The sequence below is a fragment of the Vidua chalybeata genome, chromosome 22 (assembly GCF_026979565.1).
Source record: "Vidua chalybeata isolate OUT-0048 chromosome 22, bVidCha1 merged haplotype, whole genome shotgun sequence".
NCBI classification, from domain to species: Eukaryota; Metazoa; Chordata; class Aves; order Passeriformes; family Viduidae; genus Vidua; species Vidua chalybeata.
Window position 1 is genome coordinate 2,480,557 of NC_071551.1, and position 17,725 is coordinate 2,498,281.

The window sequence follows — 17,725 nt, forward strand, 5'->3', positions numbered from 1 at the left end:
CACAGAGAAATGCACATGCAGTGCACACATGCATACACACACGTGCAGCACACATGCAGTAATGCACACGCACTGCACACACACACACAGACGCAGCACACACACAGTAACGCACATGCAATGCACACATGCATACACACACGTGCAGCACACACACGCAGTAATGCACACGCACTGCACACACACACACACACGCAGCACACACAGAGAAATGCACATGCAATGCACACACGCATACACACATGTGCAGCACACACACGCAGTAATGCACATGCACTGCACACACACACACACGCATACACACACGTGCAGCACACACACGCAGTAATGCACACGCACTGCACACACACACGCAGCACACACACAGTAACGCACATGCAATGCACACACGCATACACACACGTGCAGCACACACACGCAGTAATGCACACGCACTGCACGCACGCGTGCAAACGCCCCCCATCCCCGCTCCCCGCTCTCACCGCGGGTCCCCGGCCGACACGGGGCGCGGTGGCCGCAGGGCCGCACCCCCCGGCTGCGCAGGAACCGCTCCCGCAGCTCCAGGCGCTTCCCGCTGATGGACACCTGCGGGGACACCGCCCACTGTCACCGCCCTGCCGCCGGGTCACTTCCCGAGCGGGACACCAACGGGCCGAGGGGACGCCAGTGAGGGACACCTCTCCAATGAGGGGACACCAACAAGGGGACACCAATGGCACTCTCCAGCCACGGGGGTCACTTCCAACCAAGGGGACACCAAGGTGAGGCGTCACCAACCCAGTGAGGGAACCCCAACAAGGGGATGTGAAGGGAAGCCACCTCCCCAACAACGGGGTCACCTCCCTACCAAGGGGATGCTGTCAATAGGGTCATTTTCCCCAGGGACACCAAGAGGGGTCATCCCCCCAACAAGGGGACATCAGTGGGGGTCACCTCCCATCCCACCAAGAGGATCATGTCCGCAGTATGGGGGAATCCCCTCCCCACCTGAGGGGGGTCACCTGCCCTCCAAGGGGACACAAGGGGGGGTCTCACCTCTCCAATGCAGCCGTGGAAAGAGGCATTGGTGGGGGGGCGCAGGGGGGGCTCGGTGCCCCCCAGGTACAGGGGGCTGCGCAGGTTGAGCCCCTGGCTCTTGCCAGGTGAGGAGCGTTTCACCGGGGCGGCATCGTCCACCACCAGTGTCCCATCCTTGTGAACCCGTTCAGCTGTCACCCAGTGCCACTGGCCCAGGGCCACTGGCTCTGCGCTCCGCAGCACTGCCGGGCCTGTGGGGACAGGGGGTGGTGTTGTGGGGGCCACTGGGGGACGACCAGGGATGCTCACGGACCTGAGATGTGCCCTGGGTCATGCTTGAGGACAAGAATGCCTCCCAAGGACCCCAGTGACTCCCAAGGATCCCAGTGACATTTGGGGACCCCACTGTGGCTCAGGGACCCCTTCCATGGCAGTGAACCCTGGTAATGCTGTGTCACTCCCTTACTCCCACGGTCCCCGGTACCACCTGTCCACAGTGCCCCCTGCCCTGTGCCACCCACCTGAGCCCAGCTCGTAGCGGAACTCAAGGTGGCCACCGATCATGGCCAAGGCCACGTAGTCCTCGACAGGGGCGGCTTTGCCGGCACTGAAGAGCAGGAGCCCGTCGGGCGCCAGCGGCAGGAACTCAACCTCCAGCCGCAGCTCATGGTGCACGTTGGTGAGGGGCGGGTACGAGACGAAGGCTCCCTCCTCATCGAACGATGGCACGTTCACCACCTCACCTGCACATCCCAGTCAGTGCCCAGTGCGGGACCCCACCACCTCAGGGTGGGACCTCCACTCCATCTTCAGAGCAACATCCCATCCATAGCCTTCATCCCCAGGGTGGGACAACATCCATCCATTCATCCATCCATCCATCCATCCATCCATCCATCCATCCATCCATCCATCCATCCATCCCCAACCTTCATCCTCATGATGGGACCCCATCATCCATCCCTAGCCTCTACCCCCAGCCTCCAACCCCACAGTGGGGCCCAATATCCAACCCCATGGTGAGACCCAACCTACATCCCCAGGATGGGACACCAGCCTCCATCCCCATGGTGCCCATCTTTCCAGGCTGGTCTTGACCTCTTGCCAGTGTCCCCAAGGTGGTACCCAGCCCCACCCCATCCCCATCCCCATGTCACCAGGGTGGTCCCAGCCATGTCCCCATTTCCCTGGGTGGTCCCCACCCCATCCCCGTGTCCCAGGACGGTGCCAGCTGTGTCCCTGTGTCGCTCACCCTCGGTGCACCTCTCCCCAGTCTTGCCCAGGTGGCAGCGGCAGGTGTAGCCCTGCCCGTCTGGCCTGTTGACGCAGGTGGCATCAGGCCCACACGCCTCTGTGGGGTGAGAAGCCATGAGCACTCGTCCTGAAGGGACCCTGGGATGATGTCCCCATGGAGGGAGTGGCATCACCTACCCGGGTGACAGTGCAAAGCCTGCGAGTACTCGCAGTTGCTGCCAGTGAAGCCGTGGGGACATCGGCAGACGTAGGTGCCACTCTCGTCGTCCTGGCACACGCCGCCGTTCTGGGTGAGGGGTGACATGGGTGTCAGCAGTGGGCAGGGATGGGTGGGCATCACCTCCTCCCCTCCACCCTCACCTGGCACGGCCGGTCCTGGCAGGTGGGGCAATTGGTGACACCGTGTGCCTGCAGGTCCATGTCTCCAAAGGCCACCTCTTCCCCTTGGATGCGGAGCTGGCGCACGCAGCCTGTGGGGTGGTGGAGATGGGCAGAACTGTCACATGATGCCCGCGTCCCCTCACCCTGTGTCCCCCAAAACCCCTCACTCACCCATGAAACCCCGGCTGAGCCCCGTCTTTGCCACAGCGCCGATGTCGGGGTACCCCCCCAGGTACAGCTCCTCGTTCAGATCCAGCCCTTGGAACTTCCCCTGCAGGCACACGCGGGTGGGCACCAGCTCCAGCACCCTGACCTGCTCCAGCACCCCGACACCCCACCCCAAGGTGATACCTGGGAGGTGCCGTTCACAGCGGGGTGCCCATCGAGGCCCAGCGAGCCCCAGGTGAGGTTGCGGAGCAGCCGCACGGTGTGGTACTCGCCCAGCCGCAGCGCTGTGGGGTGACGGATGGTGGCCATGCCCGAACCAGCATCAAACCTGATTTTTTGGAGGTACAAGGGGTGTGGGTGCGTGCTGGCACCCATCTCCCACCTCTCCCATACACCCGCTCATAGGTCTCACCTAAATTCGGGGCGTCCACCCACCAACCCGAAGGAGATGAAGTCGGCACCGCTGTTTTTCCGCTGCCCATTGTACAGGAGAAGCCCTGAGGGGTGGCAGGGGATCAGATGGGACGGTCCCCATCCTGAGATGGGGGACACATCCTAGAGGACCTCAAAATCCTCCCAGAATGGAGGAGAAATCCCCCGTAAACTGGAGGTCTCAGATGAACAGAGAATGGGAGATAAAGTAGGGCAAGTGGAGCCTGAAGAGAGGGGAGGATGAAGGCAGGGAAGGGAGGGGGAAATGATGGAAGGGACATGAAGGGGGACACAGAGGACACTTGGGGCACACAGGCTCACCATCAGCAGCATCAGGTCGGAAGGTGATGACAATCTCAAACCTCTTGTAGGCGTCCTTGATGGTGGGCAGGGGGAGGAAGGAGCGGGGCGACTGCCCAAAATAGGGGACCACGTGTTCTGCAGGGATGGGAGGGTAAGGAGGAGCAGGGCACACCACCCCCAGTCCCATCCATCCATTCGTCCCTCTGTCTCTCCTCACCTTGGACCTTCAGCACGTAGTACGCTGTCTGCTGGCCGCGGTGGTTGGCGGCCACGCAGGTGTAGACGCCGGCGTCCTCGGGGCGCACGGCCGGCAGCGTCAGCACGTTCCCCTGCACCCTGGCACCCGCCGGCAGCTCTCCCTCCAGCTGCGGCACAGCGGAGGGGGGTCAGCCCCCACAAGCAGCCCCCACAACCCCTGCCACCCCCACCCCTCCATTGTACCTTGCTCCAGGTGATCTCTGGCACTGGGAAGCCAGATGCCAAGCACGGCAAAACAGCTGCTGATCCGAGGGACACCTCCTTCACCTCCGGCTGCCCGGCGATTTGAGGAGCGGCTGGGGACGGCACAGAGGTGTCACCAACCTGCAGCGACACGGTGGGCGTCCCCACCTCTGCGTCCCCGTGCTCACCTTGCACGTGGAGGATGACGTGGGACTGGACGGTGCCCACGGCGTTGGTGGCGGTGCAGCGATACTGCCCAGCGTCAGCCCGCTCCACCTGCTCGATGGTGAGGGTGCCGGCACGGACCAGCACCCCTGGGCGGATGCGGCCCCCCACTTTGCTCCAGGTGACGTGGGGACGGGGTTCCCCCAAGCCCAGGCACTCCAACTCCACGGTTGTCCCTGCCAGCACTGTCTGCACTGCGGTCCGGATGTTGATCAGGGCCCTGGGGAGAGCTTGGGGGACAGTGGGGATTTGGGGTGAACCCCTGGCACAGGGAGGCATTGCAGTCTGGCACTGGAGTAGGAGATAGGGAGAAACAGGGTTCCTGAGGGCATGTGGGACAAATGGGGTGGCTGTAGAAAAGGGGAGAGGTCAGAGGTGTTGGGAGTCCTCGTGAGCATGGTGAGACATGGGGACTACCAGGGTGGTCATGGCTGTGGGAAGAGACAGGGGGCACTGGGGTGTCCATGGGTGTGAAGAGAGACTGATTGTGCCAGGATGTCCACAGGCATGGGGAAGGGTGGGAGGTATTGGGGCGCCTGTAGGCTTGAGGAGAGATTTTGGGTCACCGTGGGCATTGGGGGCTATCAGGGTACCTGTGTATGTAGGGAAATGGAAGGTACTGGGGGGTCCCTGGGTGGGGGGACATGGGGATCCTGGGGTGCCCTTGGTGGTGGGGGACAGGGCAGGGGTGGACATGTCCCCTGGTGCTGGGGTGATGCTCCTACCCTGGACAGTGAGGGTGGCCCTGTCCTCTGCCTGCCCGCCCGGGGCACTGGCCCGGCACACATACACGCCCTGTGCCCCCGACGCCAGCTCCGGCATCCTGCGGAGACACAGCCAGGGTGAGGGACCCCACGGGGGACAGTGCGGGGGTCCCACATCCTGTGGGGGTCCCTGTCCCATGTTCCTTACCTCAGCACCCCGTCCCGCACGCTGTGGTTTGGGGGCAGCTCCCCACCTTCCTTCAGCCACTCCACACGGGCACGGGGGTCCCCGGAGACAGAGCAGGCGAATTCAGCAGTGCCACCCACCCCCTTGACGAGGCTCCCTGGTGTCACCCGCACCACCAAGGGACCACCAGCAATGTCCCCACCTTCACCAGCATCACCTGGAAGGGATGCAGAGCTCCAGTGGTACCCAGGAACACCAGGATAACCGGGGAGGGATGCAGACCCCCAGTGGTACCCAACGGCACCACCCAGGGGGATGTGGAGCCCCAGTGATACCCATCAGTGCCGGGATCGCCTGGGCAGGAGGCAGAGCTCCGAGGGCACCCGGCAGCACTGCCAGCACCCAAGGCAGAGCACCAACGGTACCCGAGGATGGGCTCACCATGGACAGCCACACGGGCGAAGGCCTCGGCAGTGCCGACGCGGTTGGTGACGAGGCAGCGGTAGGTGCCGGCGTCGGCTGGGGCCGCGGGGCTGAGGCGGAGGAGGGCGGCACGGTGGGCCACGCGCGCTGAGAGGCTGCCGTTCACCTTGTCCCAGGTGTAGTGCAGCGGGGGGGTGCCGTGGGCCAGGCACAGCAACTGGAACGCGTCACCTGCCCGCACCGCCGTGTCCTCCGGGAGGATGGTGGCATATGGAGGTGCTGCGGGATGGGGGGAGCCGTCAGCCATGATGGGGCCAGGAATGGGTCAGCGGGGCAAGGAGGGTGTCGGTGAGGGGTGTAGGGGGTGATGGAGATGGCCATGTGTTGGGATGGATGAGAGTTGGATGGATCCATGAGGAAGAGGTGGATAGAGGAGTGAGCGGAGATGGAGACGTGGATGGCTAGGATGGCCAGGAGCGATGGATGAATCCACCAGGAAGGAAGGGATGTATGTGTGGGTGGATGGATGGATGGATGGATGGATGGATGGATGGATGGATGGATGGATGATTGGAGAGTCTGAGAGGAGATGGCAAGTTGGTTGTGTGCTGGGATGGATGAGATGGATGATGCACAAGGAAAAGATGGATGCAGGAGACAGGAAATGTAGAGTTGGATGTGAGCTGGAAGGATTGAATGATGGATGAATGTACCAGGAAGGCATGGATGGATAAATTTGAGGGGAGATTGAGAAACAAGTATATGCTGGGATGGATCACATGGATGTATGCACAAAGAAGAGATGGATAGAAGAGTTAGGAGATGGATGTGAGCTGGGGTGGTTGAGTGATGGATGAACCCACAGGAAGAGGTAGGTATGTGGGTGGAGGGATCAATGACTGGCAGAGTTTGAGAGCAGATGGTGAGTTGGGCATGTGCTGGGATGGATGAGATGGATGATGCACTAGGAAGGGACGGATGGAAGGATGTGAGAAGAGATGGAGAGATGGCATGTGCTAAGATGAACAAGAGATGGGTGGATGCACAAGGATGAGATGCATGGAGGGGTGTGAGAGGAAACAGAGAGAGGAATGTCAGCTGGAGTGGGTGAGCAATGGATGAATCCACCAGGGAGGGATGGATGGAGGGTGTGAGAGGAGATGGAGAGATGGACATGAGCTATGATGGATAAGGGATGGGTGAATTCACAAGGACAAAATGGATGGAAGAGTAAGGAGATGGGGAGATGGGTGTGTGCTAGAACTGATGAATCCACAAGGAAAACACAGATGGAGAGGTCTGAGCAGAGATGGAGAGATGGTCATGAGCTGTGATGGATGAGTGATGGGTGAATCCACAAGGAAGAAAGGGATGTTAGAGTAAAGAGTAAAGAGATAGAGAGATGGGTGTGTGCTAGGGATGAATGAGATGGATGGATCCATGACAAAAAATGGAAGGAGAGATAAGAACAGAGACAGAGAGATGGGCTTGAGCTGGGATGGATGAGCCATGGATGGAACCATGATGAATGGTTAGATGGATGGATGAGAGAGCAGAAGTGGAGAGAGACATGCACAGGGATAGGACAAGCAGGGGGACACACCCACGGGAAGGGTTGGTGACGGAGCTTGAGAGGAGGAGGATGAGTGCTGCGATGGAGCAAGGATGGTCCCGCGAGGAAGGGCTGGATGTAAAGGTGGAGGTGGCCACATGCAGAGGAAGGACAGGTGATGGCCACAGCGGAGGTGGCAGCAGGAACCCAGGGGCACCCTATCCCCTTCTTACTCTCTACATCAAGGGTGACGAAGACTTCGGTGGAACCGGCAGGGCTGCTGGCATTGCAGATGTACTGGCCCGAGTCCTGCTGCGCAGCACGAGGGATGACCAGGCTGCCGTTCACCACGCGGTGCTGCCAGGGCAGGGGTGCCCGCAGCTTCGACCACTCGATCCGGGGCACTGGGTCACCTACGACCACACCGTGCCCATCACCGTGGTGTCAGGTACTGCTCAGAACATCCCTTCTCCACCGCTGTCCTCCAGGCTCCCCATACCTCTGGCCACGCAGTGCAGTGTGGCGGTGTCCCCAGCCACCACGGTGACAGTGGATGGTGCGGTGACCTCGGGGGCCCCGGGGTGCTGCTGTGCTGACTCCACGCTGACATCCACCCGTGCCTGTGCCGAGCCCAGGGCACTGTGCGCCGTGCACACGTAGGTCCCGGCGTGCTCCGGCTTGGCCGGTGAGAGCTGGCGGGGACAGGGTGGTCATGAGAACCAGGCACTCCCAGGTGCCCCACGGTGCCCCTGGGTGCCTCCTCACCTGCAGGATGGCCTGGCTGTCCATGTGCAGCAGCGTCTGGTGCTCCACCTTCTGCCGGGAGCCCAGCCGGCTCCAACGCACCAGCGGCCGCGGCTCACCCCGGCCCAGGCACTCCAGGCTCAGGGATTTGCCCTCCTTCACTGCCACAGGGCCTGGTGGCATCACTGACACCGTGGGGGCACCTGGAAAAGGAGGAGGGCATTGTGGTGGGGATTAGGACACCACCATGAAGGGCAACTGGAAGGTGCCTGGCCATAGGGGCACCCATCACCCTGGGAGCATTGGGAGCATGGGAGGAAATGAGCATGAGTGTGGGGATGGGGACACAACGTCTCAGGAGCTTCCGAAGCCCATGGAGGACATCTGCAACTGGGATGGGGACATCACAACTCCTAGGGCCCCTGGAAGGACACTAGCATGGGGACATGGGTACGACCACTCCAGAAGCTCCTGAAGCATGGAAAGGAGATGGGGATAGGGACACCATCACCCCAGTGGTATCTGGATGACATGGAGGACACCAGCATGGTAACAGGAAGACCACCCTGAGGGCACCTGGAGCACATGTAGGACATGGGTATGGGGACACATGTGCCCTGAGGACACCTGGAGCACATGGAGACAGGGCCAGGGTCACCATGGCCACCTCATACCTTGCACCACGAGGTTAACGACGCTGCTGGCGACGCCGAAGCGGTTGGAGGCCACGCAGTGGTAGGCGCCCTGGTTGCTCACGTGGGCACCAGTGATGGAGATGACTGAGCCGTTGGCACTGATCTTCACATTGTCTGGGCAAGGAGGAGCCATCAGCACCAGGGCCACCCTGGGGACCATGCCAGGACCACTCTGGGGATCGCCATACCTTGGAGGTGTTGGCCAGGCCCCATACGCCAAGTGATGTTGACAGGCCGGGCACCATCATGAACACGACACTTGAAGGTGGCATCTTCACCTGGTGCCACCGCCATGCTGTGTGGGTCGATGGAGATAATGGGGCTCTGCAAACCTGTGGGGACAAAGGCACAGAGAGGCCATGAGGTCACTCACATCACCCATCTCCCCTCAACATCCTCCCTCACCCTGTGGCCGCACTCACGGTAGCTGGAGCTGTCACGGGAGGTGACAGTGACAGAGACAATGGCCTCGCGGGAGGCGCTGCCCGTGTCAGCCCGGCACACGTACTCTCCCGAATCGGCCACCGAGAGCTGTGACAGCCGCAGCCGGGACCCCGAGATCTGGGGACATCATAACAGAAGGTGGTGGCATCACCCAGCCATGCACAGCAACCACCATTCCCCACCCCACCGGTGCCCCAAGCTACCTGGTGCTTGGCTGGGAGGGCCCCACCGCGCTTGTACCAGGTGATGGTGGCCTGTCCCTGGCCGGCCACCACGCAGTCCAGGTCCAGAGTCTGTCCCTCGGTGACAGAGGACGCCGAGGACTCAATGTGGATGGGTGGTGTGATGCTGGTGGCTGCATGGGCAGGGTTGAGGGTGAATGGCCCCAGTGGTCCCTGACACCAGTAGGAACCTGTCCCCTGGAGGGTGGCACTCACAGTGGGATGGGTTGTCTCCGTCATCGATGGTGACGATGAGGGACGTCTCCTGTGTGATGCCGCCTGATGTCACCCGGCACACGTACTCCCCCGAATCGGCTGCTGTCACCTGGGGGATGCGCAGGCGAGTGCCTGACACCTGGAGGGAACAGTTAGGGGACAAGTCAGCACCATAGAGCAGGGGAAGGGACAAATTCAGAGTGATCCTCCCCTGCCCCCTACCTGGTGGCCAACAGGCAGGGAGCCACCACGCTTGTACCACGTCACGGTGGTGGGGCCGGACCCTGCCACCACACAGTTGAGATCCAGGGTCTGTCCCTCGGCGATGGCTGAGGACAAGGACTCGATACGGAGGGGCTGGGAGATGCCAGAGGCTGAGGGAGGAGAGGGAAAGGGAACGTTTATCACCAAGGTGACACCCGACTGTTCCCAAGCGCTGCCCGCTCTCACACTCACTGTAATAGCTGTCGGCACTGCTGGGCACTGTGACAATGACAGATGCCTCCTGGGTGACAGTCCCCAGGGTCACCCGGCACACGTACTCCCCTGAATCGGCCACTGCCACTTGGGCAAGGCGCAGGCGGGTCCCTGACACCTGGGGACGTGACAAGTTGGGGACACATCAGTACTTGATGTGGGTTGTGGCCTGCAGGGCAAAGCCACCTCCCCCATGTCCCACCTGGCTGTTTGGTGGCAGAGCCCCCCCGCGCCGGTACCAGGTGACATGGGGATGACCCTGTCCTGCCACCATGCAGTTGAGATCCAGTGTCTGTCCCTCGGTAACAGCAGCGGAGGAGGTCTCGATCCTCACTGGTGGTGTGACACCAACAGCTGGGGGTGGCAGTAGGGTCCATAGGGTCACCACTGTGTCCTCACCATGTCCCTATGTCACCTCTCACCCATCTCAGTACCGTAAGAGGAGCCAACGCCAGTCTGGATGGTGACGATGAGGGATGTCTCATGTGTGACACTGCCTGATGTCACCCGGCACACGTACTCCCCTGAATCAGCTGCTGTCACCTGGGGGATGCGCAGGCGGGTGCCTGACACCTGGAAACGTGACACACATGAGAATGGGGACATAAACCCCTCGACACCACCAAAAATGCCTTTTCCACCCCAAAACGCTCCTCAATGTCCCCCACCTGGTGCTTGGCTGGGAGGGACCCTCCACGCTTGTACCAGGTGACAGTGGCCTGTCCCTGCCCGGCCACAATGCAGTTGAGGTCCAGGGTCTGTCCCTCGGCCACGGAGGAGGATGAGGACTCGATGCGCACCGGAGGGGTGACACCAGCAGCTGGAGACAGAGACAGGAGGGTCACCCCAAGGACTGCAGCACTGCCCCCAAGTCCTCAGTCACCTCCTCCTGTCCCCACTCACGGTAGGTGCTGGCACTGCTGGGCTGGATGGTCACCATGATGGAGATCTCCTTGGTGGTGGCCCCGCTGGTCACCCGGCACACGTACTCGCCCGAGTCGGCCGCTGTCACCTGCAGCAGCCGCAACCGGGAGCCAGACACCTGTGGGGAGGGACACAGGGGTCACAGGGGCCATCAGTTCTGGCAAGGGGTCATCTGGGATTGCACAAGGCCACTTGAGCTTGCACAGGGCCACTCTGGGCTTGCATGGGCCACCTGGGCTTATACAGGGCCATTTGGGCTTCCTTGTGGTCACTTGGTCTTCCATGGGATCATTTAGGCTTCCACAGTCACAGGGCCATCCGGGCCTGCCCAGGACCAGCCAAGCTTGCATGGGGTCATCAGAACTTGCATGGGGTCCCCAGGACTTGAATGGGCCACCTGGTCTTGCCCAGAGCTGCGCGTCATCCCTATCTTCCCCGCTTGGTGACGTCCCCACTCCGTGTCCCCTACCTGGTGCTTGGCTGGGAGGGTCCCCCCACGCTTGTACCAGGTGACAGTGGCCTGTGCAGGGCTGGCAATGACACAGTTCAGGTCCAGGGTCTGTCCCTCAGTCACAGGGGATGACAGGGACGAGGACTCGATGCGCAGTGGGGTTGTGCTGCCTGGGGCTGGGGACCAAGACGGGTTAGAGACTGTGACCATCACCATGTGTCTGACCCTCCCAGGGACACTGGGAGCAGTGTCACCCCCCAGTGGGTAACCTCCCATGCTCCCTGTCCCCACTCACAGTAGGGACTGGCACTGCTGGGCTGGATGGTCACCATGATGGAGGTTTCCTTGGTGGTGGCCCCGCTGGTCACCCGGCACACGTACTCGCCCGAGTCGGCTGCTGTCACCTGCAGCAGCCGCAGCCGGGAGCCAGACACCTGTGGGGAGGGGACACGGGGATTACTGGGGACACCTGGGCTCCCATGGGGCCACATGGACTTGAATGGGACCACCATGGCTTGAATGGGGACACCTAACCTTTCATGGGCTACTGGGACTTACATGAGCTACATGGGCTTCCATAGGTTACCTAACTTTTCATGGCCCCCCAGGGCTTGCAAGGAGCTTCCTGGTCTTGTATGGGGTCACCTGGCCTTATAGGGGCCACCTGGGCTTCCATGAGACCATCTGCATTCGCACAGGTCACCTAGGCTTGCCCAGGGCCAACTGGCCTTGCATGGGCCAACAGGATTTGGATGGGCCACCTAGGCTTCCCCAGAGTTGTAGGTCAGCTGCATCCACCCCCTTTGGTGACATCCCCTCTCCGTGTCCCCTACCTGGTGCTTGGCTGGGAGGGTTCCCCCGCGCTTGTACCAGGTGACAGTGGCCTGCGTGGGGCTGGCGATGACACAGTTGAGGTCCAGGGTCTGTCCCTCGACCACGGCAGAGGACGGGGAGTCGATGCGCAGGGGAGTCGTGTTGGCTGGGGCTGGGGACCAAGACAGGAGGGTGACACCAGTGACCACAGGAGGACCTCACCAGTACGGGCACCTGAGCCACAGCTCAGTGCTGTGACACATAGGGACCCCCTGCTGGCACTGCCACCCACCCCCTGTCCCCACTCACAGTAGGCATCGGCACTGCTGGGCTGGATGGTCACCATGACCGCACTCTCCTTGGTGGTGGCCCCGCTGGTCACCCGGCACACGTACTCGCCTGAGTCGGCCGTTGTCACCTGCAGCAGCCGCAGCCGGGAGCCAGACACCTGTGGGGAGGGGACACAAGGGCCACCAGAGCCACCTGGGCTTGCACAGAGCTGTGCATCAACCCCAGCCACCCTTCGCAACATCACCCTCTGCATCCCCTACCTGGTGCTTGGCTGGGAGGGCCCCCCCGCGCTTGTACCAGGTGACAGTGGCCTGTCCCTGCCCGGCCACGATGCAGTTGAGGTCCAGGGTCTGTCCCTCAGCCACAGTGGACGAGGATGCCTCGATCCGGACAGGGACACCTGAAGCTGGTGGTCCTGCAGGGGAGGACAGAGCAGCTGTGACTGTCTGTTGGGAACCAGCTGTTCCTTGCAGTGCTGCTGAGCCCAGTCTCACCATAGGATGAGCCTGATGCGGCCACGACGGTGACAATGACAGATGCCTCCCGGACAGCGGTCCCCAAGCTTGCCCGGCACACGTACTCCCCCGAATCAGCTGCCGTGACATGGGGGACACGGAGCCGGGACCCTGAAACCTGCAGTTGGGGACATGCTTTGGTGTCACACAGCAGGGGACAGGGCAGCGTTTGGAGTGCTGCCCACCCTGCTGTGCCCTACCTGGTGGCCAGCGGGCAGGGAGCCCCCACGCTTGTACCACGTCACGGTGGCAGAGCTGGGTCCTGCCACCACACAGTCCAGGTCCAGGGTCTGTCCCTCGGTGACGGATGGGGACGAGGACTCTATGCGGACCGGCGGTGCCACCCCTGTGGGGGGCAAAAGGGGTGACATGGGTGGGTTGTAGTCCCCCAAAATCCATCCCCAAACACCACTGGTGTCCCCCACCCTCCTCACCTGGCACCACGGCCACCTCAATAGCAGCGCGGGCCGTGCCAGCGGCGCTGGTGCCCACGCAGAGGTAGATGCCACCATCAGCCGCCGTCACAGCAGGGATGACGAGCGTGGCAATGTCACCGTGCTCAGCGCGGGACTGTGGCACAAGGGTGGATGTCAGTGGCACCTGTGGTGCACCCACACCCCCTGGAGCACCCACGGGTGCCATCACCCCGCTCACCTGCGGCGGCAGAGTGCCCCCCTGCTTCTCCCAGGTGATGGTGGCAGTGGGGGACCCCGAGACCCGGCAGTAGAGCCGCACCGTGGAGCCCTCCTGCACCTCCGTCCGCTCCGGGCTCACCTGCACCTGTGGGGTGCCTGCGCCTGCGGGGAGGGGGATCAGGGCGGTGCTGGGGGCAATGGCGGGATGGGGACAATGGGGGTGACATGAGTGATGCAGACGATGAGGGTGAAGGGCACCGGGGGATGACGGAAGTGATGGAGGTGATGGGGGCGACGAGGGTCAATGAGAGTGATGGAGATGATGGAGATGATGAGGATGATAAGGGTGATGGGAACAATGGAATGATGGGGATGACAGAGACTGTGGGGGTGATGGGGGTGTTGGGGGCAATGGGGACAATGGAAACAGTGGGGTGGACAGAGATGATGGAGATGATGCAGATGATGGAGATGATAAGGGTGATGGGAACAGTGGAATGATGAGGGATGATGGGATGATGTAGCTGAGGGGACAACGGGATGAAGGGGAAGAAGAGAACAGTGGGGACAATGAGAGTGACAGGGATTGTGGGGACAAGGAAGGATGTGAATGGGAGGTGACAGAGACAATGGTGGTGATGATGGGGACAAAGGGCCTGATGAGATGATAGGATGGTGAGGATGAGGGGGATGGACAATGAGAGGTGACAGAGATGAGGAGGGTTACAGGGATGATGAGGGTTACGGGATGATGCAGACCATGGGGACAATGGAGATGGACAACGGGGATGATGGGGAGTGACACAGTTGATGGGTGATGATGGGAGCAAGAGGGGCAACAGGCCAATGGGGACAATAGGGATCATGTATATGACAGCAGCGATGGGAATGACTGGGGTAATGGGGATGATGGAAATGATGGGGATGGGGGTGATGGGGACAATGGGGTGACAGGGACGATAGAGATGATGGGGACGATGGGGAAAATGGGATGACTGATGATGAAGATAATGGAGATGAAAGGGACGATGCTCACCTTGCACATGGAGGAAGGCGCGTGCCGTGTGCTGCCCGGCACTGCTCCGTGCCTGGCACTCGTAGTGCCCGGCATCAGCGGGCTCGACCGCGGCGAAACGCAGCGTCCCGCCCTGAACCACAGCCTGCGGCGGCAGCGCACCTGCAGGGACATGGCCTGCCATCACCCCTGCTCTCTGTGTCCCCCCACCCGCTCCCAGTGTCCTCCCCATCCCCAGTGGGCACCTACCGAGCCACTCAAGGGTGGGCTGGGGGCTGCCGGTGACCACGCAGCGGAACTCGGCCGGCTGCCCCGGTGCCACGCTCAGCTGCGCCGGCTCCACGGTGGCGGTGGGGGCGCTGGCGGTGCCAGCTGCGGTGAGACCCGGGGGGCTTAGGGCTCGCCAGGCCCCCCCGGTGCTGTCCCCAGGCGGTGGGGCGGTGGGAAGCGGGGTGGCGTGGCACAGCCAGCAGCGGGGTGCACGTGGAGCCCCAGCATGCAGCAGGTGGGGGGAGCATGCAGACCCCCAGGAACCCTCCCCTGGTGACTTACCCGGTCTGTGCCCCTCCATGAACTCAATGGGTCCATAGAACATCTGAGTCTTTGAGGCAGCTGCAGGAGGGGGTGGGTCTCAGGGGAGTGTGCTCATCACCCTGGAGTCCAGGCACCAAACCTGCCCACCACCCTGATGTGCAAGCACCAAACCTACCCATCACCTTGGCATCTAGGCACCAAACCTGCCCACTGACCTGGTGTCGGTGCACCAAGTGTCTGGGCTTTCAATGTCCCCATCACTCCAGCATCCGGGCATCGTCACCACAGAGCCAGGGTGGTGAGTGTGCCCATCACCTGAAGGACTGGGCACCAAGCAAACCTATCACCCTGGTATCCAGGCATTGAATGTGTCCATCACCCTGGCATCTGGGCATCGACCTCCAAACAGAAAGCGTGCCCATCAAACCCAGCATTGGGGGGCCAAGTGCGACCACCACACCGTGCCTTGGCCCATCACCCTCGTGTCTGGGCAGTCAATATGCCCATCACCCTGGTGCTGCCCATCACCCCATCACCACGGGGTGAGCCACAGTGTGGGGGCTCACTCTGGACGTAGAGCGTGGCAGTGCCCTGGTCCATGTCCAGCATGTTGGAGCCGGTGCAGACGTAGACTCCGGCGTCCTGGGGCCGCACTCCGCGCAACGTCAGGATCCCGTTGAAGTCCACGGCGCCCGCCGGCAGCGTCCCATGGTTCTGCCGTGTCCACACCAGGGTGTAGGCGGGAGACTGAGGGGACAGAGGTGGGGAGGCCTGAGGCCACTGGGATGGGCCCAGTGGTGGGGCACATGCCCAGCTGTGCACCCATGGGGGAGAGGTGGCACCCAGGGATGTCCCATAGAGCTACGTAAGGACCCAAGGGGGCTTGGGGGTCCATGTGGGCACAGCAGCTCCTGTGCTCTGGATGTCCCCATGAGTACATCCTTGGGTGTCCCTTTGCTCTGTAGGACCAGGTGGGCATCCAGGGGCATCTCCACACCCTGAATGCTCCTGCACACACCCAGGGGTGGCCTGCAGCACCCCTGCCATGCTGTGCCCCCTTCCCCTCACCTTGCTCTTGGCGGTGCAGACGAAGGTGACATCGGCGCCGGGCTGCACCCGCTGCACCCGCTTCTCCTCCACAGTGACGGTGATGGGCTTGTCGGGGGTCTCTGCACCCACACAGAGAGGTGAGCCCCGCTCCTGCCTCCCCCCGTGCATGTTCCCCCCCTCTTGGTGACAACGACCTACCGGTGACGATGATCTCGGCACGGCTGGCGTTGCTGTGCCGGAGGTTGCGGCAGGAGCAGACGTAGACGCCGGCTTCAGAGGGCTGGATGCTGGGGAAGTGCAGCTCCTCACCTGGGAGGGACATGCAGGTGGCACCCCACACCTTGGGGACACCCCGATGTCCCCCCCGGAGCCACCCAGTACCTTGCCGGCGGCTCTGGGCGCCCTCGGGGAGGGGCCGCCCGTCCTCTCGCACCCAGTGGTAGTAGAGCGGGGGGTCCCCGGTGGCGTGGCAGCGCAGGGTGACGGCGCTGCCCTGCGGCACCGCGGTGCGCACGGGGTGCACGCGCACGGCCAGCGCAGGCGGGGGCCCCGCGGGGACGCAGCCCTGCCCCCGCACCGTGGGGTCACCCGTGTAACCTGGGGCGCAGCTGCGGGGAACAATGGGGGCACTGGGTTTGTGGGAGCCTGGTGGGGTGCAGATGGGAGGAAGTATTTTGGGGTGTGTATGGGGATGAGCATTCTGGGGTATATTGGGGTGAGCACATCACGGTGAGTACATCAGGATGAATATAGTGGGGTGGTGACTGTATCAAGGCGGGTATAAGGGTGGGCACTTTGGGGTATCTCCATTGGTGTGAGGCCATCAGGGTAGGTGCACTGTGCATTGGGGTGCTTATGTCAGGCTGAGCCCTTTAGGATGCAAAATATGGGGTGAGTTCATAAGGGTGAGTACATCAGGATGGGTGTAGCAGAAGAACATTGGGGTGGGTGTATTAGGGTGGGTATACTGGGAAGCATTTTGGGGTGGATCTGTAAGGGGAAGGCCATCAGGGTGGATATACCGGGGTGCATAATTTGGGGTGAGCATATTGGGGTGCATATGTCGGGATGAGTATATAGATGCTCTTTAGGATATGTGTATTGGGGTGAGCTCATAGGGGTGAGCACACTGGGTGGGTACAGTAGGAGTATATTGGGGTGGGTACGTGTGGGTGGATGTATGGGAGTGAGCCCATCAGGGTATGTGAAGGTGAGGCAATGCAGATGGGTTTTGGGGATATATAAGGGTGACTCAATCAGGGTGGGGTTTTGGGGTGGGTATATGAGGGTGAACCCATCAGGGCAGGTATAGCAGAGTGGGTATGCGGGGGTGAGCCCCTGGAGTGGGTTTTTGGAGGGGTATATTGGGGTTGGTTTTGGCGAGGGGTATATTGGGATGGGGTTTGGGGGTGGGTATATGGGGGTGAGCCCATGAGGTGGGTTTTTGGGGCAGGTTTTGGGGTGGCAGCAGCCTCACCGCTCGCAGTACTGCCCAGTGTAGCCCGGCTCGCAGGCGGTGCAGCGGTACCCGCCGCCTCCCAGGCTCTCACAGGTCCTGGAAAACCTGTGAGGACAGAGCAAGGTGAGAGCACGTCCCTTCCCTGGCACCCCAG

General features: G+C 61.9%; 1 protein-coding gene across 1 annotated transcript in view; it reads right to left on the reverse strand.

The window, feature by feature from the left end:
* The window catches only part of HSPG2 (heparan sulfate proteoglycan 2), a 42,499-nt gene that overhangs the window by 4,167 nt on the left and 20,607 nt on the right, over positions 1 to 17,725 (reverse strand). Inside the window, exons 39-85 of the mRNA XM_053962796.1 lie at positions 17,590 to 17,676; positions 16,494 to 16,720; positions 16,311 to 16,421; positions 16,131 to 16,231; positions 15,629 to 15,809; positions 15,081 to 15,140; positions 14,778 to 14,900; positions 14,550 to 14,690; positions 13,533 to 13,675; positions 13,313 to 13,448; positions 13,079 to 13,224; positions 12,858 to 12,996; positions 12,624 to 12,778; positions 12,382 to 12,520; positions 12,093 to 12,244; positions 11,555 to 11,693; positions 11,278 to 11,435; positions 10,788 to 10,926; positions 10,553 to 10,704; positions 10,319 to 10,457; positions 10,087 to 10,238; positions 9,864 to 10,002; positions 9,630 to 9,781; positions 9,408 to 9,546; positions 9,174 to 9,325; positions 8,949 to 9,087; positions 8,715 to 8,858; positions 8,506 to 8,640; positions 7,853 to 8,034; positions 7,587 to 7,779; positions 7,321 to 7,500; positions 5,554 to 5,814; positions 5,134 to 5,329; positions 4,947 to 5,044; positions 4,185 to 4,451; positions 3,997 to 4,109; positions 3,773 to 3,920; positions 3,574 to 3,690; positions 3,233 to 3,317; positions 3,004 to 3,148; positions 2,824 to 2,923; positions 2,632 to 2,741; positions 2,449 to 2,557; positions 2,270 to 2,368; positions 1,539 to 1,760; positions 1,036 to 1,268; positions 483 to 585 (exon numbers count right to left, since the gene is read on the reverse strand). Coding sequence (XP_053818771.1) covers positions 483 to 585; positions 1,036 to 1,268; positions 1,539 to 1,760; positions 2,270 to 2,368; positions 2,449 to 2,557; positions 2,632 to 2,741; positions 2,824 to 2,923; positions 3,004 to 3,148; positions 3,233 to 3,317; positions 3,574 to 3,690; positions 3,773 to 3,920; positions 3,997 to 4,109; positions 4,185 to 4,451; positions 4,947 to 5,044; positions 5,134 to 5,329; positions 5,554 to 5,814; positions 7,321 to 7,500; positions 7,587 to 7,779; positions 7,853 to 8,034; positions 8,506 to 8,640; positions 8,715 to 8,858; positions 8,949 to 9,087; positions 9,174 to 9,325; positions 9,408 to 9,546; positions 9,630 to 9,781; positions 9,864 to 10,002; positions 10,087 to 10,238; positions 10,319 to 10,457; positions 10,553 to 10,704; positions 10,788 to 10,926; positions 11,278 to 11,435; positions 11,555 to 11,693; positions 12,093 to 12,244; positions 12,382 to 12,520; positions 12,624 to 12,778; positions 12,858 to 12,996; positions 13,079 to 13,224; positions 13,313 to 13,448; positions 13,533 to 13,675; positions 14,550 to 14,690; positions 14,778 to 14,900; positions 15,081 to 15,140; positions 15,629 to 15,809; positions 16,131 to 16,231; positions 16,311 to 16,421; positions 16,494 to 16,720; positions 17,590 to 17,676 — 6,881 coding nt within the window. The remainder of the gene's footprint in view (positions 1 to 482; positions 586 to 1,035; positions 1,269 to 1,538; positions 1,761 to 2,269; positions 2,369 to 2,448; positions 2,558 to 2,631; positions 2,742 to 2,823; positions 2,924 to 3,003; positions 3,149 to 3,232; positions 3,318 to 3,573; positions 3,691 to 3,772; positions 3,921 to 3,996; positions 4,110 to 4,184; positions 4,452 to 4,946; positions 5,045 to 5,133; positions 5,330 to 5,553; positions 5,815 to 7,320; positions 7,501 to 7,586; positions 7,780 to 7,852; positions 8,035 to 8,505; positions 8,641 to 8,714; positions 8,859 to 8,948; positions 9,088 to 9,173; positions 9,326 to 9,407; positions 9,547 to 9,629; positions 9,782 to 9,863; positions 10,003 to 10,086; positions 10,239 to 10,318; positions 10,458 to 10,552; positions 10,705 to 10,787; positions 10,927 to 11,277; positions 11,436 to 11,554; positions 11,694 to 12,092; positions 12,245 to 12,381; positions 12,521 to 12,623; positions 12,779 to 12,857; positions 12,997 to 13,078; positions 13,225 to 13,312; positions 13,449 to 13,532; positions 13,676 to 14,549; positions 14,691 to 14,777; positions 14,901 to 15,080; positions 15,141 to 15,628; positions 15,810 to 16,130; positions 16,232 to 16,310; positions 16,422 to 16,493; positions 16,721 to 17,589; positions 17,677 to 17,725) is intronic.